This window comes from Apodemus sylvaticus, chromosome 7, assembly GCF_947179515.1.
Source record: "Apodemus sylvaticus chromosome 7, mApoSyl1.1, whole genome shotgun sequence".
Classification (NCBI taxonomy): Eukaryota; Metazoa; Chordata; class Mammalia; order Rodentia; family Muridae; genus Apodemus; species Apodemus sylvaticus.
The window spans coordinates 69,564,503-69,591,156 of record NC_067478.1 but is presented as its reverse complement, the minus strand read 5'-3'; the positions used below and the strand labels follow the sequence as shown (position 1 = coordinate 69,591,156).

General features: G+C 47.5%; 1 protein-coding gene across 1 annotated transcript; it reads left to right on the top strand.

The window, feature by feature from the left end:
- The first annotated feature begins 436 nt into the window (after positions 1–436).
- Hexa (hexosaminidase subunit alpha) lies at positions 437–26,654 on the top strand. The gene is made up of 14 exons (XM_052188156.1): positions 437–783; positions 15,452–15,544; positions 16,750–16,815; positions 17,948–17,994; positions 18,355–18,465; positions 19,117–19,218; positions 20,536–20,668; positions 22,185–22,365; positions 23,377–23,460; positions 23,709–23,781; positions 24,301–24,484; positions 24,652–24,742; positions 25,272–25,376; positions 26,412–26,654. Exons 1-14 carry the CDS (start codon positions 531–533, stop codon positions 26,473–26,475), a joined length of 1,587 nt encoding a protein of 528 aa, XP_052044116.1. The 5' UTR covers positions 437–530; the 3' UTR covers positions 26,476–26,654.

The window sequence follows — 26,654 nt, the reverse complement described above, 5'->3', positions numbered from 1 at the left end:
TGACTGGCTGTGCACTCGGATTACAGGCTTATGCCAACACAACGGGTTCTGGCACTCACTAGATAGCCCATCCTGGCCATGGATTTACAGCAATCCTCTTGCCTTTCCCTTACAAATTCTGGTATTACAACCAGGAGTCATCACAAACGGCTTTTTTTTTTTTTAAACACGTGACTTTGGGACGTCTTTCATCTGCCCCGCGTTGAGTCCCCTGGAGCTGATTATTTAGACTGCTCAAGTGTCCCTTCTGCCACACAGTTGACACTACAAGTTGGATTTTTATCTTCCTTCTTCCGGTATTTCCTAGTCCCTGCTAGTAGTTCTCCATGTCCAGGGGCGGTGCCTGTCCCTCCCTCACCGCCCCCCCCCCTCCGGGTCCGGAGCTGCGGAATTGGTCGCCGATCGGGGAGATCGAGCCCGCCCTGCTTCCCGCTCGCTCACGTGACCCTCCGTTGTCACGCGGGCGCCGCTCACCTGACCCGGGCCTCACGTGGGCTCAGCCTGCTGGAAGGGGAGCTGGCCGGTGGGCCATGGCCGGCTGCAGGCTCTGGGTTTCGCTGCTGCTGGCGGCGGCGTTGGCTTGCTTGGCCACGGCGCTGTGGCCCTGGCCCCAGTACATCCAAACCTACCACCGGCGCTACACCCTGTACCCCAACAACTTCCAGTTCCGGTACCATGCCAGTTCGGCCGCGCAGGCGGGCTGCGTCGTCCTCGACGAGGCCTTTCGACGCTACCGTAACCTGCTCTTCGGTTCCGGCTCTTGGCCCCGACCCAGCTTCTCAAGTGAGTCACTGTCCAGTTCTTCCCCCCGAAGGAGCTGCCTTCCGTGCGTGGGTCAACCCCGGCTCGACTCCCAGACACCCTCCCGTTGGCCTCTGCACAGCCCAGTCAGTCACCTCCCACGCCTTTCTCCCCTTGCTTTCCCTATCCAGCTAGCTGGCCTCCCCGGCCTACCCTTCTCCGTTCACCCCTTCACTAATGTGACTTCCTGGGGATCTCAGTTTATCCCAAATCCTCCTTTTGAGAGCTGTGTTTAGGTCTTTTCTTTTCTCTTTTCTTCTCTTTCTTAATTTTCTTTCTTTAAAAAGTGCCTACTGTAGGATCACAGTTCAATCAGGCTGTCAGAATATTGACAATATGTTGCCGATAGCCATTTAAGATGATCTTTTAGAATGCTCAAGTGGTATAGGGTCCCTGCGAGGCAGTGACCAGGGCTGCAGAATCCAGCATGTGTCTGGCACATAACTTGGTTAGTAAATGTTTAAATGTGAGAGAAATCAGAACACAAGGCAAAGAGCTTCCGAAGACCTAGGCAGAGACAACTTGAGCAGAGGCCCAGGGGACTGTGATGAACCTGTGGATGTAGGGGACTGAAAAGGATGAAGGTGAGCAGTGTCGGACCTGGGGACCGGAGATGCTAAGCAGAGAAAGTTTGCCCCTTCCCAAGACCTTTTATTCTTGAAAGTAATATCGGATTCTTTTGCCTCCAGGATCAGTATTTGATCTGTTCATTTTGGGGCAGTAAACAAGTGACTTCGTAAGTCACGTGGTTCATTATAGCCCGAGTCCTCTAAAGTGCCTCCTTTGACCTAAGTGTGCCCTGTAATGTCGTGGGTTTAGCAACATTGTTAGCTCTGTCGGGTTAAGCTGTTAGGTGTAGGATTATTCCAAGGTTGGTTCTTTCCTGTACACATTGCTGTGACCAAAAGCTCGCTGTCAGAGGAAGCAGTCCCTCAGGAGAGAGCATGTGACCCTGAGCTGGAGGTCCCTGTCAGACTGCACAGCAGTCAAAGATCAAAGAGGACACTTTTCCATTTCCCTTCTTTTTTCTGGCATGTGATACCACGCCATCCACGATGTTGGGGTGGGGTGGCGTGGGGTGATGTCTTTCCTCCTGAGTTAAAACTGTCTCTAAAAGCGCCTTTCCTAGGTAATTGCAAATCATTTGTTGAAAGTGAAGACTTATCCCGAAAGGCATTCCATCCTTCTTAATTTTTCCTAAGATCATCAAGAGAAGATGATCTTCAGGTTTCAGATCTGGAGTAGACTCTGGTTTCAAGGACGCTGGAGGGGCAGGAAGCTTACAGTCTCAGCCCAAACTCCTTTGCCACAGAGTTGGAAATGGAAAATGCATCTTGGAAATCTAGGAGAGAACAGCTCAGGTCAGGCAGTCAGGCTGGGAAGGAGGAGCAATCGGAACTCTCCTCTCTACAGGTGCTGCTCAGTTGGTGAAGTGCAGGAGACCTGGGTTTGAATACCCTGCTACATCTCATAAAACCTGTCCTGATGGCACGTGCTCTCGTGTGCACTGGGGAGGTAGAGCCCGAAAGATCAAGAGTCCAAGGTCATCTTTGGCTGCATAACTGAATTTGAGGCCACCTTGGGCTGTCAGAGACCCTATCTCAAAACAAGCAAAAAAACTTCTCCGCTCTTAAGTGACCTGGTGGTTACTCTTGTAGAAGACTGGGTTGCCTTTAAGTTTATTGCTTTCAAAGAGGAAGAAAGTTTCATGGTGACATTTATCAGAGTATGTGCAGAATGAAGTGATGCACAATGAGAAATAATGATGAAAACACCTTTAGAGAGGAGGTCGGTATTAGGAACAACTATATTTAGATGAGGACCAAAAGTATATATTTATCTCCTATGTATTTCATTTTGAACTCTTAGGGCCTTGGGTTAGTTTTGTCTGTAGTCTTCTACAGACTGGGTGCTTTTTCTTATTAAATCATAATGCCTTCACAATGATTCTGGCTAATTCTAAGCCTGAGAAGCCCAACTCCTGTGGTGCGTGTATGACTAGTTTGTGTCTGATGTGTGAAATCTTTGAGTCTTGTTTCTTTGAGCTACACTTGCGCTCCCTGCCTTTTGGATATTGTGCTTGAAGTCTGTGTGCACCGAGGGATCTGAACTCTGAAACATGATGCACTCATCACGAATCCTGGGACCTCAGGGAGCCTAATTTCCAGGCTCTTGCTGCTACTTCCTCATTTGTGATTCATTTTGTTTTTTCCGTTTGGTTTGTTTTCTGTCTTCCTACACTTGGAGCCTTTCTGGGGATAATAAAACAAAATAACTCTAAATGTCTTTGCACTCTTTGAAGGAAGGTATAATAGTGGTGAAGACCTGGTGATGTTTAAACTAAAATGTAGTTGAAGCCGCCAGTGAGTGTTAGATTACTTAGGGGGAGAGAGAGATGACCCTGACACGGCTTTCTCCACATACATACATACATACATACATACATACATACATACATGTTTGACCAGTCTGATTAAGGAACTTTCCTCTCTATTGTATAGCTATTAACAGTCTGAGAAGCTCAAGAGAAGGTAGACATGAAAGGTGTGTGCACTTGTACAAAATGTTTTGTGACCTGCTTCAAGGTCATAAAAGTCCATGATCTTAAGAAAAACAGATTGAATTTTCTTCTCTGTTCCTTGCTGTCGCAAATACCACCAAGCTCAGAGGTGTTCTCTCTGGGTTTTTGCCTCCGTCTTAACTTGTGACTTTACGTTTCCTCAGCTAATAGTGATGTGCCCGTTGGTCAGGCGCGAGCATGGCTGGAACTCCTTTTTTGGACTTGTCTGTGCAAGAGCAGGAAGTGGGGGTGTTCATCAGCTCAGTAGTCAGCAAGCGACCTGTGAGTTTCGTAAAACTTTTGGGGCATCAATTGGGGAGCCTGCTTATTAGGTGCTACCCTCACCTCTCCCTACAGTCCCCCCTTGATGTTACAGTACAGGAGCCAGGAACACACAGGTGTGGCTGTGTTCCTGTAACTGAGACTGCAGGCCTAGAGTGGGCAGATGAGGAGTTTGAGTCCATGTACCTTGGAGTGTTGGAGCCATCAGGCTGTTTGCCGTGTGTCAACACACAAGAGTGGAAGAAGCCCTTGAAGTTGGCTATTACACTCTAAGGCACCCGCTCCCAGGACTCCTCTGGGTAAGTGCCACATAATATAGTTTGCTGTGGCAAAACTGACTTTGGAACAGGCAAGGAAATGAAGTGTGTACTGAGTGGCGCACTTAAGATCTGGCATGTCTTGTCAGCCTGCTCTGTGGGTCAGTGTTACTCCTGACTGTTACTTCAACTGAGACTTGAAGGCAGAACGACTGTCATTGTTACACAGCCCCTGGTTCTGGTAGGAGATTCCATCTAGATCTGTCTATCAAGATTTCCTCTCTTCTTGGCATCCTTACAGTGCTCATAAAGAACTTTGTCAGGACAGTTAGTCATTTGGAAGACTATTAGCCTCGGGGGAAAACTAAGTTCTGATCATATCTTAGTGTTAGTGACTTCAAATAGAAACGTCTAACATCTGAACTCTTACCATTGTAAGCCGGAGCATTAGAGGAAGGCCCGCAAGTATTATTACCCAGGTAGTATTCCACTAAGTTTTTGGCCTGGGGGCATCAGTGGTAATAATGCTTAAAGGCAGGGACCGCAGTTTTTGTGGTGGTTAGTGGTGTGACAGTAGCTGGATTAGTTGGTGGCTGCAGGGACATAGCCTCTCTGGACGGCTCAGGGGTTTCAGACTTGATGTGCTTGGAAGTCTAGAGTTAGGATGCGGGTGGGGTGCAGAAGATGACTCCCATATTTGCCATTTAGCAGTGTATTTGTTCTCACATTTTGATGCCAACTCACAAAGATAGAGGAAGAAAAAGGCAAGTACTAAGGAGTGAAAAGAGAAAGAAGAGACCAAGAGACCTAGAGTGCACTGAGCCTGACTGACTGTCAGTCTGAGTGTGGGTGTAGCACAAGGAATCATAGCAGACAGCCAGTTGTGGGGTAAACAAGCTTGGGAGATGAGTTTCCAGAGACAGGAAAATTCAGCAGACCCTTAACTCCCAGTGACTGGAAGCTGTTTGAGGAGGAGGAGGATGGTGCTGATATTGCTGGAAAACGACTAAGCCCTCTAGAGTGTGGATTAGTTCTTCCTCTGAGTGTCCAAATCATCTGACAGCCGCAGGACTCTAGGGCACAAGGTGTAAATACCAAAGTGCCTAGGAAATGACAGAGTGCTCTGGTAGAGAGACTCAAGATTCCACAGCCTGAGTCACAGAAGACAAGCATGGAAGAAGGGTCAGCTGGGGAGATGGTCAGGAGCAGCACCAAGTCTCAACTCCAGGATGAAAGGTGACGCTTCCTCTCAGAGCTACGCACAGGGAAGTGGCATTGTTCTGGAAAGAACAGGGCTACAGTTAAGGAGGAAATGGAAAGAGCTGGTGGTGTCAGGAGTTAAGTAGCCTTGAAAGGTGTGCAAAGGTGGCTGCTGTGTAGAGCGGGTGGGCCGTGGGGAGGAGGAGATAACCTTATAGGAAGGGAGTGTAGTCTGAAAGGAGCCAGAGCGGCGGGGAGACAGACCAGTAAGACTTAATGTGTGCTCCAGAGTATATTATATGGTGCCTTAGCATATTGCTGAAGACTGTTTTTCCAGTGCAGAGTGAAGAGATGACCCATCAATAAATACATAAAGATGATTAGTTGTCCATTTGGAAAAAACTCTACCTCTTGCCAAACATAAATTCCAGATAGATTAAATATCTAAATATCAAAATCTCTAAGATAAAAGCATAAGAGGGAATTTGCAATTCTAAGCCTTTCTAAGCAATAGGGGGGAAAAAGAAAACCTATATATGAAAATTAAAAGAAATTGTAAAATTAAACATCAAAGGGCATGTGGCTTATATCTATAGTCCCACATTTAGGAGGCTGAGGCAGGAAGGTTACCCAAGTCTGAAGCCAGCCTAGGCTGCCATGAGATAGCTTCTTTGAAAACATCAACCCCCCAAAAACAACATAAAAAGAAAAAGTGGACAAAATAGGCCAAATAAGATAAAAAGATAAGGTTAATTCCTTAGGATTCCATCACTGGTAGAGAGCAGAGACTTAAATAAAGCAGGCAAGGTTGAAAATCTAAAAAGAGCTCCAGAAAGCAGTAAAAGAAAAATAACTAAGGCTGGAGAGCACACTACACTGTAGCTGTCTTCAGACACGCCAGAGGAGGCCATTGGATCCCATTACAGATGGTTGTGAGTTACCATATGGTTGCTGGGATTTGAACTCAGGACCTCTGGAAAAGCAGCCAGTGCTCTTAACCTCTGAGCCATCTCTCCAGCCCGAAAGTTCATCTTTTTTAAAGTGTGTGTGTGTGTGTGCGTGCGTGCGTGCGTGCGTGCGTGCGTGCGTGCGTGAGAGAGAGAGAGAGAGAGAGAGAGAGAGAGAGCGTACACCGGTGTGTCTGTGGCTGTGTGTGACGGTGCTTACAAAGTCCAGAAGAGGGCGTCACATCCCCTGGATCTGGAGTTACATGGTTGTGAATCACACCATGAGTGCTGGGAACCAAACTCAGATCCTCTGGAAGAGCAGCAAGCGCTCGCTTAGCCCCTGAACCGTTTCTCCAGCCCTTGTTTTGTTTTTTAATCAGTAAGTAGAGATCGAACTGAGATGGGCTAATGGTGGACGAATGTAGAGAATTGGCTCACGTCTGTGGATTTCACTTATAAATAAATGAAACATTTGAAAGTATCATAACCAAAAAATTTTCATATCTTTGCCTGGTATTCTTGCCTCTTAAAGTGCTCTGCAGCCAGGTTGTGGTGGTGCACCCTTTAATCCCAGCACTTGGGAGGCAGAGGCAGGTGTATCTCTGTGAATTCAAGACCAGCCTGGTCTATAGAGTAAGTTCTAGGACAACGAGGGCTGTTACACATAGAACCCTGTCTAAAGAAAAAAACAAAAGCTTAAAACTCTTATATATACCTGTTATAATATAAAAAAATAAAATAAAATTAGAATCATAGGGGCCTTCAGAGCACAGGGGCCTTCAGAACATAGGGCCTAGTGGGAAAACGTGCAGGCACCAAGTTGGACAACCTAGTTTTGATCTCCCAGACACCACGGTGGAAGGAGAGAACTTCCTTCCACCGTGGTGTCTTGTCCTTTGACCTCCACATACCTGCCGTGAATCCCCCACCCCCAAACTAAGAGTTTTAAAATAGTGGGGCATAGTGGTACACACCTTTAATCCAACACTCAGGAGGCTGAGGCAGGTGGATCTCTGTGAGTTTGAGACCAACCTGATGTATAAAGCAAGTTTCAGGACAGTCAGAGCTATTATTAGCAAAGAGGAACCCTTGTCTTTGCCTGGAGAAGAGGTTTTTGAAATTCAGAAACTTCAAATAGTTAGATAAGTTAAGGAGTGTTCCATCAGTGCAATTTGGTCACTATTTACTAATAATGGTAGATTTCCTTTGATATTTAAAGATCTGCAAATCATTTTACTAAATGGAAAAATATCATAATCTAATATATACTAGGACTCATCTTTGTTTTAAAAATTAAGGGGGAAGTTGTTTTGTTTTTAACGGAAACTGAAATTGTTGGCTAAAGTTCTGGGATCAAGAATTCTGGAGAGATGTTCTTTTTCTGATAGTGATGGCACTGAAAAGGACAGATCATAATTTTAAAGTATGGCAAAAGGGGAAAATTCGATTTTTACAACAAAAGACGGTCTGGGGAAAAGTGCTCATGAGAATTCATTTCTTGGGGGGGGAGTGCACTTCTGGAGTGGGGAGAGTGCACTTCTGGAGGGGGGAGAGTGCACTTCTGGAGGGGGGAGAGTGTACTTCTGGAGGGGGAGTGCACTTCTGGAAGGGGGGAGAGTGCACTTCTGGAGGGGGGAGAGTGCACTTCTGGAGGGGGGAGGAGTGCACTTCTGGAGGGGGGAGGAGTGTACTTCTGGAGGGGGGAGAGTGCACTTCTGGAGGGGGGAGAGTACACTTCTGGAGGGGGGAGAGTGCACTTCTGGAGTGTTGGTTGTGTCTGGAAGGTGAAGTATCTTGGGTAGCCTGCTTGAGATCAGCATCAAGGAAGTTCCCAGCCCAGGGCAGTCGGCTTCTGAGACAGCTGTTGGATAGGAGGCTGGAGAGAAGGCTCCTGCTCTTGCAGAGGACCCAGGTTCAGTTCCCAGTAACTCCATTGTGGCTATTCACAGTCTGTGACTCCACTTCCAGGGGACCAAACACCCTCTTCTAACTTCCATGTGTACCAAGCATGCTCACGATACACAAACATACATGCAAGCAAAATGTTCATGTACATAAAAATAAGTCTAAGTGCAAAAGTTGTACAGAGTGGCCCTGCCTACCCTAGTCACACCCGAATCTGTCCCACACTGCAGAAGGAAGGCCTCTCTGCAGACACAAGCCATGCTTCCAGATTGCACCGCAGGAGGCTTTTCTGATGCTAAGCCTTCTTACCTCTCTGGAGGTAGTTGTGCTGTTGGCCTTAGCTCATCACACAGTTTAGTAATCCTGTGTCTCTCTCCCTCTACACTGTGAACTCCTCAAAGGCAGGGACCAGGGCAGGTTTTTCCTTTTACTGCACCAGCACTTAGAACAGTTGGTGATGCACAGTGAGGGCTCTATGTGTCTTAGTGGGGAGGCCAGAGTGTGATGAGTGGAAAGGTGGGAGGAGGGGGGGGAACAGTGCTCATAGAACAGACCTTGTCAGTTTAGAGTGCCAGAGCCTACAGGGCAGGGTAGGCAGTAAGGAGTGGGAAGGTGTCCTCAAGGGGCCAAACCAAATGCCACCTTATATCACAATCCCGTTCATTTTCTCTGCATTGCCAGGGTTTTGCATCCAGTGCCTGACAGATAGATGGGGGTGCTTTAATTTGGGAAAGAGGGAGATGGTTTTGCACTATGGTGAAGGTTTGTAGTTTCCAGGTGCCCTACATGTAGCAAATGTTTCCTTCCAGAGATGCGGAAGGACCTAAAAGCTTTTTATTTACACCCCCAAGTTCTTCAGAGACTGTCTGGAAAGGTGCTTTGTATAAGCCTGGGTCTGTTCTTAGCAACCTTTCCCTAGTCATAGACTTCAGAAGACTCTGTAGGTTAACTGTTTACCACAGTCATTATGCATCCATAGCATTAAATGTGCATATTTTAATTCTAGCATCATTCATTTTTTCAGCAAACACTTATTGAATGACTACCGTGTATCAGGCACTGGGAACACAAAGACACAGATTGGTCCCTGCTGTTGAGGAACTCACAGCCTAGGTGAGGAGACAGACAGCTTATTTAAGATAAGTGTTATGAAAAATGTATGTGTACTCCATGGCCACGTAGGTAGCTCTTAGGAAAGGGTGGGGGAATGGCCAAAACAGTCTTATAAGAGGAAAAGCAAAACTGTTTCTTAGTCCAACAAGTGTGGAAGAAATGCCAAGTTTGTTTTAATTGAAGGAAGCAATTTGTGATGAGAAAAGTATGTATAAGACTGGACAATTTCAGGGTTCTGGGAAGAACTCACTCTGCTATGATAAGACTTCCTGAATAGAGCACGAAAGAGGATGAGCCTTCAGGTCATCCCGTGGCCCCCACGCCCCACCCCCGCCATTACCTGAAAACCGTGGGTGCTATTAGATCTTCTTTTGGTTTTGGTGCTGGGGATCAGATGTTGAACATCATGATCTTGATGACTCTGGGCAAGTGGCCTGTCCCCCAACTGCATCCCCAGGCCCATTAGGAGGCTTTACATGGGATTGTCATGATCAGAAGTTCATGCCAGGAGATCCCAGAAGGTAGCAGATTGAAATGAGGAGTATGTGGAGATGGGGAGGGACCGCCTGGGTGGTGTTTTATGTGGGAGAGGGGCTGAACTGAGGCTTTGGCCCAGCAAGAGTCAGGAAGTAGCATAGTGCTAAGAGTTGATAATTGTTATAAGACTTGGATTTTTTTGTTTGTTTGTTTAACTGTTGAGCCTTTAGAGCTTAGGACAATGTTTAACATGTTTACATTGTTTTGAGTGAGTTGGGTCTGTAATCTACTTGGTGGAAAGTGTTCAGGAGGATGTTTTTGGGTGAATATATGCTGTTATCAAAGAGAGAGAGACTCAGCCAAGACAGTTCACTTGTGCACTGAAGACCCAGGTGCTCCTGAGGCAGCTCAGCCACAGGTGTACAGTTGTCCCCAAGAGGGACCGGCCTAGAAAAACACATCTGGAAGTTGTGAGCGTATTGTGGAATAGAAATGTTGTCCAAGGAGGATATAAAGCGAGAGGTGACCAGGCCAGCTCTGTCAGTCCACAGTCCTCCAGGGAGGGGGCGGGATTTTAAAAAGAAAAAGACAAACACTAACATGACCCCAGTCAGTTCTGAGGCTGAAGCCGGTTTATTTTTTTCCAGTCTGCTTTTATATCTTTCTAGGTACATACAAAGAATATGGTCAGTCCAGAAGGCATAAACTGAGTGGTTAAGGAACAAACAAAGCATAAACAAAGGTCCCGTGATTACTGTATTCATAGTCTTTTTTTTTTATTTTTGGGGTTGTTTTTATTTGTTTGTTTGTTTTTTGTTTTTTGTTTTTTTTCGAGACAGGGTTTCTCTGTGTAGCCCTGACTGTCCTGGAACTCACTCTGTAGACCAGGCAGGCCTTGAACCCAGAAATCCACCTGCCTCTGCCTCCCAAGTGCTGGGATTACAGGAGTGTGCCACCACCGCCCGGCCTGTTATTCATAGTCTTAACGTGACCCATCCAGATACAAAGAACACATTCCTCAGCTGTACTTATCTTGAGCCTACTTTCATGTCCTAGCCCAAATTCCTGCCAAATTCCGAGAAGCGGCCCCAAAGGCCTTAAAAGTTCTCCACAGAGGAGGAAGAGAGAAGGCTGGCATCAGAAAAGATGGTCTTCTTCAAGGAGGTAGGAGAAGACCAGGAGAGCAGAGGCCCCTCAGTCAATGGAAGTTTGCTTTTATTTTGAGACAGGGTCTCACTGCGCAACCCCGACTAGCATGGAACCCACTGTGTAGACCAAGCTGGCCTTGAATTCACAGAGGTCCACCCTTTCTCCCTCCCAAGTGCTGGGATTAAAGCCCTTTGCTACCAGAGGCCATGTGGAGGGAGCTTTGTTCCAGTTCAAGATTTGTCGGAGATGCTTGACCATTCAGAAAGAAGAGAGTGGGCTCCAGGACAGCAGGATCTTCCTGACAGAAAGGAGTTGGTTTTTTTTGTTGTTGTTGTTCATTTTGATCGCTGCTGTATTTCTAGTTCTTAGTGAATAAGCCTTGCACTTAGTAGGCCCTCAATAAATATTGAGTGAATGTATGATGTGAATAAATGAATGAACTGGAAAGGTCCTGTAAACTTACAGAACCACAGAAATTTGGTGAAGCCAATTTCAGGAGTATTTCTAGGGAAGCTAGGTTGTAGTGGAGATAGAGTAGGGAAAGCATGCATGGAGGGTGAGGGAGAGGCTGCGGGGAGGAGACGGCGCAGATGCAGACCTGTTAGTACTTACCTTGTGCCAGAATCCTCATTTTACAGATGAGAAGCCACAATTCAGTGAATAACCTGCCTAGGGCCTTCCAGTAAAAGAGCTCTCACCAGTATTTAAATTCCAATCTGCCTGGCTTTGGAGTTCAGTCCCAACCCCCCAGACTGCATTTTCTCTCCATTTTCTCTAAGGCAGGAAAGCTAGAGTAAGAGTGGTGTTTGAGATGATGAGCACTCGAGACTGGGAAGATGGCAAATTCTTCAGAGCTGGTAGGAAAGAGTCAGTGGGAAGAATCACTTGAATATAGTTTATATGGGAGGAGCCCGAGGGGAGGTCCAGAATACAGGTGAAGAGGTAAGGCAGGCACAGTGCTGCAGGTGTGCTGTGAAGGTGGCAGAGGAGAGGAAAGTGGCATGGAGTTCTCCAGCCGCTGAAGTAAGGGAGGTGGCACGGGCTTGAAGACGCTCCAGAGAATAGAAGGAGCAGCAGAGGGCACGGGAGGCAACGTTCTTGGGTTTTGTTGTTGGTTGATGTCTGTGTGGTACATGTCTGCGTGTCTTGTAGAGGTCAGAGATTGATGTCAGATGCCTCTGGCGGTTGCTCCCCTCTTCTTCAGACAGGGTCTCATTGAATGTAGAGTTCGCTGACTGGACTGGCTGGCCGGCCGGCAGGCCTCCAGGATTCTCCTGTCCTTTGCCTCCCACGCTTGTGATCACAAGTCTGTCTGCTGGCTTTTCAGGCGCACGCTAGGATCGGAGCTCAGTTTCTCATGCTTCTGCAGCAAGGATTTCACCACTGAGCCATCGACCCAGTCCTTAAAGACTTCCACAGGAGCCTCAAGAAACTAGATAGATTTTTAGAGTAATCCAGTCCTGCAGTTCGGTCTCTCTCCCCAAGGCCTGGGGAAGTGCAAAAACCAGGACCGAGGCACAGCTGTTGATCAGGATTAGGGATTTTGTTCCTTGGGTATATATGACAGACAGGCTAGTGAGAGTATTGTTGCCCTTATACCTGTGTATCTGCCCAGCAGGGAAGGAAACAGGCGGGAGAGGACGTGCGGACAGGAAGTGGAGAGGCTGTGTAATCAAGTCCCGAGGAACTTCCTCTGTGGGACTTGTGTGATGAGAAGGCCCTTGTCAGAATTCCATGTCGGTGGTGAACTTGAAGGCATTGTAAGAGTGGGGTTGGCACAGTGGACCGAGGACAGGGGTGCGATGCTCATGTTTTTTGTTTTTGTTTTTTGTTTTTTTGGATTTGGGTTTTTTCGAGACGGGGTTTATCTGTTGAGCCCTGACTGTCCTGGAACTCACTTTGTAGACCAGGCTGGCCTTGAACTCAGAAATCCGCCTGCCTCTGCCTCTCAGAGTGCAGAGATTACAGGCGTGCGCCACCACCGCCCGGCTGATGCTCATGTTTTTAATATTCAGATATCTTTGGACTGTTTTACTTTTTCAGTTACTTCAGTTAGAAAAGGATACAAACTTTTTTATGATCCCAAAGAAGAGAACATTTCATTTAAACTGGTGAAAGCAGGATGGTGAGCAAGGTAGGAGGTAGAGAACATGACATAGGCCCTGAAGAACTGTCCGTCTGCAGTCATGGGTCTTAGAAGCAGGAATGTGGTCCCACCCTGACATTGTTTGTGCCAGTCCAAGACCTGCTGGGTTTGGCCATTGCAGAACCAACTTTCCCAGCCCTGAGCAAGGTTTGTTATGCTGCTCCTGAGCACCTGAGGCTTCCCAGGCTGACTCATGGCATGCCCGTTTGCTGGCTGTGTGGACTCCTTACCATGCCCAGCCTCCCACACCTCAGTTCCTAATGCCAGGAGTGTTGGTGAGTGTAGAGGCAGCTGTACCAACTCCTACCTGTTTCCTGCTTTCTTCAGAGCCTGGCACAGTGGCTGCAGAGGTAGAAAACAAGTGGTGACACAGTGTTTACATCCTTTCAGATGACCCAGTGTCCCTCTTGTTTTGTCACCTTCCCTCTGGGAGCTTATTTAATCCAGGCCTTGGCACTGACTGTTATCAGCCCAAAGCCTGGCAGTCCTTGGAGTGCTAGGATTCTTTGCAGTGTAACTGGAGAAGGAGCCTTATCTGAGGGCCATTGTTCTGGGGAAAAGGCCTTCCTGCTCAAGGTCTTCAAGAGTCTGTGACACATTCCCTTCACCCAGATTATAGACTGCAAGTGTGTGTGTGTGTGTATATGTGTGTGTGTGTGTGTATATGTGTGTGTGTGTGTGTGTATTTAGAAAAATACATAGGACATTTAACAAAAATTAGGAATTTTCCTGCTTTCCTAGTGGTGGCTCAGACAAGCCTGGAGTTTGCAGCTTGACTCGTTTTTTCATCAGGACAGTGACCCTGGTAAATAAATGCGGGTGATTTGTGGCTTCTCATTGGGCAGACTGAGGACCAAGAGGGTGACAGGAAAGCCTAGGACCTTTCCTCTCTCCTGGTGACTGTGTGGACACAGGCAGGGCATTCTGAAGTCACATTGGGGCCACAGGAGACAGGTGTAGTTCAGAAAGAGAGAGAGACAGGGAGACACAGAGAGAGAGAGAGTCTGTTAGTTTCCCTCACCAGACTCTAGCATGGCAGATTTGTAGATGTGTTTAGAGAAGCAGCTCCTCTGGCTCTAGGCTTAGGAGGACTCTGAAGAGCAGAGTTGTAGTGGCAGGTCTGAGTTAAATTCCTTTTCCCTAAGAGGTTTAAGTAGGAATTAGTAGGTTGGAGATACAGGGATTAGTGTGAGGGGAGAGAGCTTTGATTCTGGTTGGGTAGGAGAACTCCTTTAACTGACTGGCTTCCCGAGAGCTGAGGCGCAGACATGTGGCAGAGGCCAGCATCTCTGGTTTGGCTTTCTTCACAAGGCTTGTGGTACTTGGAGATGGGTAACAGTTGGGACTGTTCTGGTTCTGAAGATTCCCTGCCTTCTGCCAAGCCATCTTCTCCCTGACATTGTAGTTTGAAGGGTGTTAAGAGGATTGTAGGGAGCTGCAAACATACATCTCCAGGAAGAGCAGAGAGAAGGTTCATTCAGCTTTAAAGGCAGTAAAATCATAGCACTTTGCAAGCTGGGTATGCGGTACGTGCTGGAAATCCTAGCACTCAAGAGACTGAGGCAGGAAGATTGCCACAAGTTTGAGGTTAACCTGGGCAATGCCTTGTCTCAGAAAACAAAATAGACAAAAAACAAACAAACAAAAACAAAAAACAAACATCAGACCACTCTGGAATCCACGGAGGTTAGAAATAGGGAACGAAATGCTTTGGCATTTGTGTCTGGGTGAATTGGGGTCTGTAGTCAGCACTTCGGAGTACAGCCCATGAGGACAGCTTTCACCTTTGAGAGCAGAGATTGACCCTGGAGACCCTGCTGGGGAAAGGACAAGCGGAATAGGCTGATGGCCTAGCCGTCTCCGAGGGCTTGGTTTCCTCACCAGTGGGACCTCCTGGCTACTGTTCTATCTGTGCCTTACCTTGTGGGTTTTATCAGAATGGGAACTCCTTTATGGAAACTTTGAAAAGCAGTACTAGATACAGTATCCTAGTCCACAGTGAGGTAAGGATGCACATATCTAGATGTGGACCTTAGGTGTGGCAGCTTCCTAATTGTAATCCAGCCCTCTGTAGGTAGTGGCAAGAGGAGTGCCGTAAGTATGGGACCAGCCTGGTCCACGTAGCAAGTTCTAGACCAGCTAGGGCAACAAAGCAAGATTCTGTTTCAAAACAAACAAATTAATCATGGAAAAATGTTTTTGGGGGGCAAAAAATGTTAGTGAATCCTGTGACATCATTGATTTGCATTGTAGCTTCCTATACGGTGACCAGGTAGCAGTAGAGTCTGCTGCTTAGCAGGTCCTGCGCATCAGAGTGCCCTGAAGCCCTCTGTGAGCAGCTGCTGCTGAGACTTTAGAACTGTGCTTAGGGCTGTAAGGAAGACTGGTGGGGATAGCCTCCAGCTACTTCACACTGGGCCAGAGCAGGCTGCTGGGGAAGTAGGACCACAGGCCGAGGCAAAGGCTGGCCATGACCAGGCAGGGCCAGTGCCATGGGTAAATGCCCTCCCTCCCTTTCAGAGGGACTAGAGCTAGGGACCTTCATAGAGAGCTGTGGGTTTGCCCGTTGCTTCTGGGAGCAGGTCAATCCATTAAGCTTACTTTGTCTTCACAGAAAAACAGCAAACGTTGGGGAAGAACATTCTGGTGGTCTCCGTCGTCACAGCTGAATGTAATGAGTTTCCTAATTTGGAGTCAGTAGAAAATTGTAAGTACCATTCTGTTCCCTGTCTTCAAAGCAAGCTCTTGTCTGGGACTGTCCCTCCAGCTATCCTGGGTTAGGCTGCTGATGAATGCCGTTAGGGACTGGGGCTCAAGACCAACAGAAAATGTCACACAGATATTAAGATATTAGGCCCCATTAAACACTTGCCTTCTGGACTGAACAATGACTGATTAAGAAATGTGGACACAGCCAAGCATGGTGGCGCACACCTTTAATCCCAGCGCTTGCGAGGCAGAGGCAAGCAGATGGATCTCTGTGAGTTTGAGGCCAGCCTGGTCTACAAAGGGAGTTCCAGGACAGCCAGGGCTACACAGAGAAACCTTGTCTCTAAAAAGAAAAGAGAGAGAGAAAGATGTGGACACTTTGCTGAGTTTTCTCAAGAACATTTGATACTGGAGAGAGAACCTTTGGGGTCACTTATACTACAGTGAAGCTAAGTCATTAGTCCTGAGCAACAGATTTGGGACTTTGAAGTCTCCAGTGTGAGTCTTTGAGTATTCGAATCTTCCTCAGATTCTTGAGTACACTGGCTGAAGCCTGGAGGAAAAGTCAGTGCAAGGTGGTCCCAAAGGCTTGTCAGTGTTGCATCCTGGACTGAACCCTGCAGGCCGCTAATGTCACACTTCTCACTGAAAGCTGATAGGAATAATCTCATGCTTCTTGTGGGAAAACTAACCAGCCAGCTGGGTGGCGCTTTGCAGAGGACCCTGCCTAGTGTGAACCGCATGTGTCACTGGCCAGGCGCCTGACCTGCTGTTTGGATGTTTGCCTATTTATTTATTTATTTGTATGTGTGAAATATGTATGTTTGTTCTTGTGTGCCCTTGGGTGTGCATATGAAAGCCAGACCTTTGTTTGTATCAGGTGTCTTCCTCAGGCACCCTCCACCAGATGTGTTTTAGAATGGTGTCTCTCCTGAGCCTGGAGCGCATTATTTCTCTAGACTAGCTGGCTAATAAGCTCCTGGGATGGGTGTGTCCCGACCCTGCCTCTCCTGTTCCCCCAGCACATCAGTTTTGTGTGCCACTGAGTCTGGCTTTTATAGGGATATGAGAATCCAAACTCGGGTTCCCTGTGATTGCCGAAATCTCACCCTGTGTCGTCCTCAGTCCTGTTTGTTTGCTTTCTTGTTTATTCAGAGATTGACACAGAATGTTTGGTCCACACTCTAATTTTTGTCATTTCAGACACCCTAACCATTAATGATGACCAGTGTTTACTTGCCTCTGAGACAGTCTGGGGCGCTCTCCGAGGTAACGTGGTGGGGGAGGAGATGACACTTAGGAAATAAGGAGGCCAGTGCAGCTGGGCATAACTTGCTGCAGCAGTACACATGGCACTGGGAGTGGACTCTGCCACAGACATGGTCCTGCTCACTCCGTCCACAGCTGGGTAGTCTGTAGGGGGAAAGCTGACCGGCATGCTAGTTGTGCATGCTGATCGGTCCAGCATTCAGGAAGCTGAAGCAGGAGGATTACTTGAGCCCAGGAGTTCATTCTGGGTAATACAGCTAGACCACCAGCCATCTCTTTGAGGAAGAGAAAAAGAAAGCTGGGTGTGGCTCATGCCTATAATATGTGCTCTTAGGAGGCCAAGGTCAAGCCTGGCGTTGGTGGCGCACACCTGTAATCCCAGCACTCTGGGAGGCAGAGGCAGGCAGATTTCTGAGTTTGAGGCCAGCCTAGTCTACCAGAGCTGTACAGAGAAACCCTGTCTCGAAAAAAAAAATGAATAAGTAAATAAATAAATAAATAAATGAGACCAAGGTCAGGCACATGCTCAGTTTTTGTTATTCCACTGCCTGTTCTATATACTTAGAAGAAAAAATACACAACTCCTGCTCTGTCCTCTGCTCTCTTGCACAAAAGGTGCAAGGCTACAAATTTGAGATCCCACTCCACGTGGGAAGAGGTCCAGACAGTACACAGTAATGTGCTTTATGGGTCCTGCCTAGGCACTGAGGGCTGATGGAGTCTTTTATCTTGAAATCTGGACAATCCACTATATGGTGGAACTTCTGTTGTTTCTCTAAGTAGGGCCCAAGCTGCTGAGAACATGCAACACTCTGAATTCAGTCTGCCAGTGCTGGGTCCTTAGTAATCCACAGTCAGTGTGGTGACTAGGCAGACCATGAGAGTAGTTGCTGCTTCCCATAAATCAGCCCTCACCATCTGGGCCTCCCCCTCATAAACAGAAGAGGCCCCTGTGGATCCAGATTCCTTGAACTCAGGGTTGTGATTCTTCTCATGATTCACTGGGAGACATTATGGACAGCACCTTGGGGCACCCCTTTCCAAGTAGTCAGCACACTGGGGTACCCTTTTCCAAGTGGACACACCTTTTTCACTCCCTCGGTCTTTACTCTGCCTCTCCTCCTCTCCACAGGTCTGGAGACTTTCAGTCAGCTTGTTTGGAAATCAGCCGAGGGCACGGTAAGTATGGCCCTGGCAGGAGTCTAGGAAGAAATAAAGGCAGAGTCTGGTTAGAGATCCCACAATGTGGCATTTAGCAATAATCTTGATGCCATATTGCTCTGAAGAAAATAAACTTGCTGGCTTTTGGAAAATCTAGTTTGTAAACTGAGTCGTATATTGGATGCTTGTGTTTGGTTGGCATGGGCCGGTTACTTGTAGTCTTTGATGTGGAGAGGTTGGTGGGAAGAGTGGAAGGATAGTTACTTTGGAGAACATTTACACATTGCATTTTGGGGATCTTGGGAGAGTCTCTCCTTTCTCTGTCCTGATGGTAAGCTCCCTTTGAATCCTGATGCATTCAGTGTTTGCTCCATACAGTTCTTTATCAACAAGACAAAGATTAAAGACTTTCCTCGATTCCCTCACCGGGGCGTACTGCTGGACACGTCTCGCCATTTCCTGCCGTTGTCTAGCATCCTGGACACACTGGTAACACACTTCTTCATTTCATACATAGGTTCTGGGGAGTGGGGCACAGTAGAGCATTTGCATGTAACTCTGTGAGCCCCAGGGAAGTGTACAAGACTGCCTACTCCAGGGTAAGATGGATTTGGACACAGTGTTGCTTCTGCTGTTTGGGGGAATTGCTTTCTCTTGCCAGGTGCTGCTGACTGCTGTTTAAGTCAAGATTTTAGGAATGTTGCTCTAAAGCCTTTGCTGGGGAAGTTGCTAACACTTCTGAATCTGATGTGCAGTTGTTGTTCATCTACCACATGTGGCTGCTTTTTCTTTGTCCCTTTGGTGGAACCAGGGGAGCTGACATATGTCAGCCTTGGCTTCTGTGAGTTAAGTTATGGGGCAGCTGAGTTCCCAGCAGGCCTCACAGTCCGATGGGAGGAGGTGGGAGTGTTGCTCTGAGATACGTGGGGACTTTAGAAACCAAGAGGGTTCTGCAAATGCTGCAGTCAGAATTCATCTGGAAGATGGCTCTGAAACATGCTTCCTCATAGGAAAGTCTGACTTAGATCTGACTTATTGGAATATAAGTGCATCCCTGGATCTTGAGGAAGGTTGAGTTTTGCTGTTGTCTGTAGAGCAGTCTGCCCAGTATGTGGTTCTGATCTGTGCTCTGACCTCCAGGATGTCATGGCATACAATAAATTCAACGTGTTCCACTGGCACTTGGTGGACGACTCTTCCTTCCCATATGAGAGCTTCACCTTCCCAGAGCTCACCAGAAAGGTATGATTCATGTTACCCAAACATGGACTCCAGGTTCTCAAGGGCAGTAGCTCTCAACCAATCAGAGGAAAAGGGCAACAGCTTTGAAGTCAGGACCCAAGGATTCAAGTCCCCACATTGATTTGTTTTGTAACCTTCAGTGGCTAATATCTCCTGGTTTTGTTTTTTTGATGTTATTTACATACATTCTGTTAAGTGGACATAATTTCATCTTATTTATCTTGTTATCATAAGCAGATAAGCAGTAGATGTTGTTCTGGGAAGATGGGGCAATCTGCTGAACAACCTGAGGACTGGGTGAGGGTGGAGAATGGGAGTGGGTACCTGGAGCTCAGTACTGAGTTTCAGGTTCAGTGAGTGACCATGTTCTTAGTCAGCATCCAGTTGCTGTGGAGAGACACCGTGACTACCACCACTCTTATGAATGAAAGCATTTAATTGGGGCTTGCTTACAGACAATTATGCAATTGTCATTATGCAGGTAGACTTGGTGCTTTGGTGCTGGATAAGTAGCTTGAGAGTTCTTCATCTAGATATATAGGCAGCATATCTATAGGAGAATGAGCAACTGGACCTGGCTAGAGCTTCCAAAACCTCAAAGCCCACCCCACCCTCAATGGCATACTCCCTCCAACAAGACCACACCTCCTAATAGTGCCATAGTGCCACTCCCTGGTAATCAAGCATTCAAATCTATGACACTATGGGGGCCATTCTTTTTGTTTGTTTGTTTGTTTTGTTTTGTTTTGTTTTTTGAGACAGGGTGTCTCTGTGTAGCCCTGGCTGTCCTGGAACTCACTCTGTAGACCAGGCTGGCCCCAAACTCAAAAATCCGCCTGCCTCTGCCTCCCAGAGTGCTGGGATACGGGCGTGCACCACCACGTTTGGCTACTACAAAAGACTTCTCAAGATAGGGTTTCTCTGTGTAGCCCTGGCTGTCCTGGAACTCACTCTGTAGACCAGGTTGGCCTCGAACTCAGAAATCCACCTCCCTGTGCCTCCCAAGTGCTGGGATTAAAGGCGTGCGCCACCACTGCTTGGCTGTGGGGCCATTCTTATTCAAACCATTACCAGAAAATAAAGTGGTACAGGAACACATGCAGTGGCGCTGCTGGATGCAGGTATGCACACTCACTAAAAAGAAAGCAGTAGATGTGATAACTTTGGGGACATTTTATCATAGTTTTATCATAATAAACTCTTGAAGAAGTCACCAGTACACATGGACAAGTGTTTTAAAATTCAGGGTGTTTGAATATCTTCTGTTAGCAATAGCCACAGGGAATGAGATTCTGAATGGTATCTTCTGCCTTTCAGGGGTCTTTCAACCCTGTCACCCATATCTACACAGCACAGGATGTGAAGGAGGTCATTGAATATGCAAGGCTTCGGGGTATCCGTGTGCTGGCAGAATTTGACACTCCTGGCCACACTTTGTCCTGGGGGCCAGGTAAGAATAAAGCTGCAGTTGGAGGGTCTGCTCAAAGAGGGGCTCCAGGCTGTTGGCTCTCAGATGGCCTGTATCTTGGCCTGGGCTCTTAAAAAACTGTTCTCCATCAACTCCTGCCCAGAGGAAATTCCTTCCAGAAGTAAAGCAGGGAGGTGACTCAGGTGAGCCTCCTGGCACAGTCCTCACCCCAGCTCCTGCTACAGAAGTTATTTTTAAGGGTGTCTTGGTCCCAAAGTCTTCTGCCCGGGACTGCTCCTAGGAAAAGTTTAATTTATGCAGAGAGCACTTTCACTGTTAAAATTATGGACAGATGGGACTGGAGAGATATGGCTCAGAAATTATGAGAACTGGTTGCTCTTCAAAGAAATCCTAGGTTCAATTCCCAGCACCCACCTGGCAGATAATAAACATCTGTAATAGTAGTCCTATGGGATCTGAGATCTTTTGGCATACAGATACACATACACAGACAAAACATCAATAGACATAAAACAAATAAGCCTTAAAATCATGTATGTGTATATGTGTGTATGTATGTATGTGTGTATATATATGTATGTATGTGTGTATGTGTTTGTGTGTATAAGGGAAGAGGACAGGCATATTGGTAGACATCTCTAAACTAACACTTAGGAAACCACAAAGGCAGGAGAATCTCAAACTCAGTGCCAGCCTGAGGCATAAGTAACTCAGGTGTCTGCCCTCTGCCCTCCCCCCACCACAACAAAAGCACAAGTGTTCCCCAGAAACTGCTGTAGGTTTTTATACATTAGATACTGAGGAGTTTGACCCCTAGGGTAGAACTTATATGAAAGAAGGTGGGGGTGGTAGCACACACCTTTATCTCAGCACTCAGGTAGAGGCAGGTGGACCCCTAAGTTCAAGATCAGCCTGGTCTATAGAGTGAGTTCCATGATACCCAGGGCTATAGAGTGAAACCCTGTCTAAAAAAAAAAAAATAATAAAACAAAAAGCAAAAAAGAAGTTGAAGCTAGCCTTCAGAGATCACCATTAGATGGTAATCTTTACTGCTCACTTGCTTGTTTCTGTATCCAAGACCCCAGAGTGAACCCTAGATGACACCTTTGGGAAGATTGCAGTAGGCTGTTACTTGGCCTCAGCCACACTTGGAAGCTTCTAGGCCCATACACAGCTCTCAGGAAATGAACTGGGCAGCAGGAGCTAGAGTGGAGAGGCTGGCAGTGGGTGCTGTCATGCTGTCTTCTTAAGAACAGACAATGGCCTTAAGGAGCTGGGTGATTTATGCTGGAAAATGTGTATTGGGGCAAGATCGTACACATCGATATTTATGTGTCTGCAACCCAGCCTCGGCCTCTGATGATAGATACATTTGTATTTTCTTGATTGTGACTAAGCAGGCTGTTACTGATGCCTGTGAGAGCCCAGTACTACACCTGTGGATGAACACAGTCATCTACTTTACATAGGGCCTAATGTACAGGAGTATACATGGGCAGATGTATTTGTAACGCTTGTGGGTTCTCTGTTAACTTAGGTGTCCCTGGGTTATTAACACCTTGCTACTCTGGGGCTCATCTCTCTGGCACTTTTGGACCTGTGAACCCCAGTCTCAACAGCACCTACGACTTCATGAGCACACTCTTCCTGGAGATCAGCTCTGTCTTCCCAGACTTTTATCTTCACCTAGGAGGAGATGAAGTTGACTTCACCTGCTGGTATGAATGAGCCTTTTAGACTTCATGCACCAGCCTGAGGGTGGGTTACGCAGTCAGCACTGTGGGCCTACTGCCGCTACTTAAGGACTCACTTCTGAGGGAGCCATGTCTCAGCCCAGAGAGGCCCTATATGAAGGGCAGGGCTGCTGGGATGAACCTTCCTCCTCCTCCCTTACATCCCCGAGGTATTTATAGATATCCTCATTCTGATCCTAGAACTGTTTTGGAAAAATGGAGGATAGAGAAAAATAGTCCCCACTTAAGAAGGCTTAAAACAGTCCAATCAAGAGTCTGGTGCAAGCTAGAGATCACTTACTGATGTTTCAGGATTGAGGATTGGGGCTCGGATTCCCAGCACCCATGTTGGGCAGCTCATGAATGCTTGTAACTCTAGAGCTGAGGGATCTAACATCTTACAGCCTTGGTGAGTCCCTGCACACACGCATGCACACACACATAAGTTTTAAATCTAAAAATATGAGTCTACATGAACTACAGAATTCAGGATTAATAAGTGACAAGACCTAATTAATGTTAAGTCATAAAGTTCAAACTCCCAGATCTACAGCACTCATAAGGGACCAGGGGGCTTCTGAACAGTAGGCCCCTGAGTTGGGTCTGAGGAAAGTTTGTCTTTCAGGAACATGATGAGAAAGGCATGGAAGTGAACACAGGCACTGTAGGTTAAGGAATCTGCAGCAGGTCAGAGGTCATAGGCTTGCTGTCCATCAGGACAGCAGAGCCAGAGACCAGTGTGATTGGAAGAGCAAGGAAAGGAGCATTCCCCCTGAGGGCGTGGACTTGAGACTCCTCAAGGTCAGGCTTCTTTCTTTCTTAGCCTGTGTCTGTTCCGTACAGCCTCAAGTGGCTACAACTTCACTGGAGACCTTTGGCTGCCTTTGATATTTTTGGTGGAAGGGGCAGCTGCAGGAGGCTAGATGACTAACCTGAAGGTTGTCATGGCTTCAGGATGATGCAAGAGCTAATCATCACTCTTTTCTGGCTTTCCAGGAAGTCCAACCCCAACATCCAGGCCTTCATGAAGAAAAAGGGCTTTACTGACTTCAAGCAGCTGGAGTCCTTCTACATCCAGACGTGAGAAAGGAAGGGGGGGAGCATATTAGGAATCACCTTCTGTGGGAAATGGTGTCTGCTCTCAGTCCCTAGGACCACTCCCTGCCCCCCAAGGGTCCCCTGGTCCTATCCTTTCAGGTTTAGAGTGGTCAGGTGGTAGACCCAGAGATGGTCATGTCCAGTCAGGGATAGGCCCTGCCAGGCTCAGCACTTAGAGGGCTCGCACACACGGCCGAGTGACACTTTGCTGATGCTCCTCTCCTCTCCAGGCTGCTGGACATCGTCTCTGATTATGACAAGGGCTATGTGGTGTGGCAGGAGGTATTTGATAATAAAGTGAAGGTGAGCAGGGGCGGAGGAGAGGCGCCCGTCTCCATCTCCCTGGCCTCCCTGACTGCTCTAGGACCAGTCATGCTCCAGACAGGCTCAACGGTCAGGGACCTGGGCCGTATCTCTCTCTAACTCCCTAGAAGAGCTACAGACAAAAAGTAACTGCTGGAGTTTAGAGTCAGAACCTCGTATCTAATTGTGGGTTCCTGAGGCTTTGTGTGCTGTGCTTTCCTTCTGAGTCTTGGACTTAGATCCCGCTTCCATTCCCCTCAACTCTCAACCAATAATTACTTCTTCCATGTAGACAGGGAAGCTGCAGTGGGACTGGGAGGGGAGCATCAGGAAGCTCTGTTAAGTAGTGAACACCTCAGCTCTGCCAAGGGTTTGTGAGAAATCAATGATTGGAGTCAGAAGCATCCTTTGCTCCTGGGAAGTAGGAAGCTCTCCTTGGCCTGGGTATCATGCGTAAGAATGAATCGCAAGAGTCTTCTGAACTCTGAACCATGACTGCCCTTTGACCTTTCCTGACAGGTTCGCCCAGACACAATCATACAGGTGTGGCGGGAGGAGATGCCAGTAGAGTACATGAAGGAGATGGAAGAGATCACCAAGGCTGGCTTCCGGGCCCTGCTGTCTGCTCCCTGGTACCTGAACCGTGTAAAGTACGGCCCTGATTGGAAGGACATGTACAAAGTGGAGCCCTTGGCATTTCAAGGTACTCTGTTGGCTGACCAGAGTCTGGGCTGAGGTGCAGGGCGGGAGTTAAGAGGGGCAAGAACACATTGCAATTTAGGAAATGAAATGGCCTTTCTGCGGAGAAGGCCACACTGGAAGGATAGTTGAAGGAGAGCCTCACCACCGTGGTCTGTTGCTTTTCCTCAGGTACGCCTGCACAGAAGGCTTTGGTCATTGGAGGGGAAGCCTGTATGTGGGGAGAGTATGTGGACAGCACAAACCTTGTCCCCAGGCTCTGGTAAGAATTTGGGGTGAGGTCAGGAAGGTAGGGTGGAGGATGAAGAGGATTGGCAGGGCTTGTGCCTCACAGTCTCAGTTCCTTCCAGCTCCCCAGTGCTTCACCCTGAGAGGAAGGGCACTGAGATGATTCCTGGGACGCTCGTGTCCCTCATGTCCCCTGGCTTCGGAGAATGGCCTTCGTCTCCACTTGACAAGTGTCACAAAGAACCCAAGGGTGCTTGCTTGGGATCTAGTATAGGGAGTAAATTAATTTTCTCGGCAACCTCCCCACATTGGTTGGGTATACATAATTCAGCAAACATTCCTCTAAGGCTTACCCTTATGCCTATGTCTCTGGGAGAGGAGCAGCTTGGGATTACTGTCTATATGCTAACGACCATGGTTTTAATGAGGTGGAACTGAGCCCTGGAACTGCCTGAGAGCTCCCATCTGGTATTCAGCTTTGAACAAGGTGTCATTCACTCACGGCACAGCTAGTCTGGGAAGGAAGACACTCAGGGCCAATCTTCTGTGCACCCCTCCTGCAGGCCCAGAGCTGGTGCCATTGCCGAGAGACTGTGGAGCAGTAACCTGACAACTAATATGGACTTTGCCTTTAAACGTTTGTCGCATTTCCGCTGTGAGCTGGTGAGGTAAGCAGGCTATGGGCAGATCTGAGAAGAAAAGAATAAGAGCCAAAACTTTGAGAAGCTTCTTGTGCCAGGTACTTTTTTGATGCCTCCATCCTGTTGAGTTTGTAGCACAGCCCATTTGTCCCCATTTTAGGAGTATACAGCTCCTGAGTACTTTATTAGAAAGTGACAGAAAGCAGGATTTGAACCTGTCAGCTCTTACTCATGAATGCCTACACCTCCCTTGACTGTGGCTTGTGTAAGCAGTCATTTGATAGCCTAGAAACAGCCTAGTGCAAAACAGACTTGACTAAGAGCCCTTTGTCATGGGCCCTAAGACACTGGGTAATTGAGTTAGTATTTGTTTTTTTTGTTTGTTTGTTTGTTTTAGTTTAGTTTTGTTGTTGTAATAATTGAGGTATGCTTGGAAGTCCCTAAAGTCAGTTCTTAGGACTTCCAAGCCTTGGCTAGAAGGCCAGGGTTTAATTTAATCCCCAGCTCAGTCCTTTCCACTGCTGTGCTGATAGAATATTAGAAGCAGAAATGGACATCTGAGTGGGCCAAGAGCATCAGACATCCCTTGGGCCCTGACCTCTTTTCCAAAGTAACTGAATTTTCCGGGGAGTAGAGACATGCAGGATAGAAAGAGTGCCCTCGGCGCCCGTGCCCTCTAACTGTCTTAGAGAACTGGCGCACGCCTTTAATCCCAGCATTTGGGAGGCAGAGGCAGGTGGATTTCTGAGTTCGAGGCCAGCCTGGTCTACAGAGTGAGTCCCAGGACAGCCAGGGCTACATAGAGAAACCCTGTCTCAAAAACAAAACAAAACAAAACAAAACAAACCCAAAAAACAAACAAACAAAAAAACAAAGAAAAAGAAAAGAAAAAGAAGCGTGCCCTCATTGAAAATCTTGGAGTAAGGTCACCAAGTAATTTGGGTACAGTAATATTTTAAGATTTACTGAAATGGGAGGGGGGCTCTTGGCTATTGTGGAGATGGTGTTGCCATGGTCCAAGGCCGAATAACTCATCTTCCATTTCTTTGTGTTCTCTTGCAGGAGAGGAGTCCAGGCCCAGCCCATCAGTGTAGGCTACTGTGAGCAGGAGTTTGAGCAGACTTGAACCCGCAGTGCTGAGCACCCAGGAGGGTGCTGGCCTTAAGAGAGCAGTTTTGGGGTTAGGCTGTCACTGCCTCCCGGTCAGGGCAGAGAGCCCCTTGTCCATGTGTCCCCGTGACTAGAGAGAAGGAGGCTGGTGCTGGCACTGGTGTTCAATAAAGATCTATGTGACATTTTCCCTAA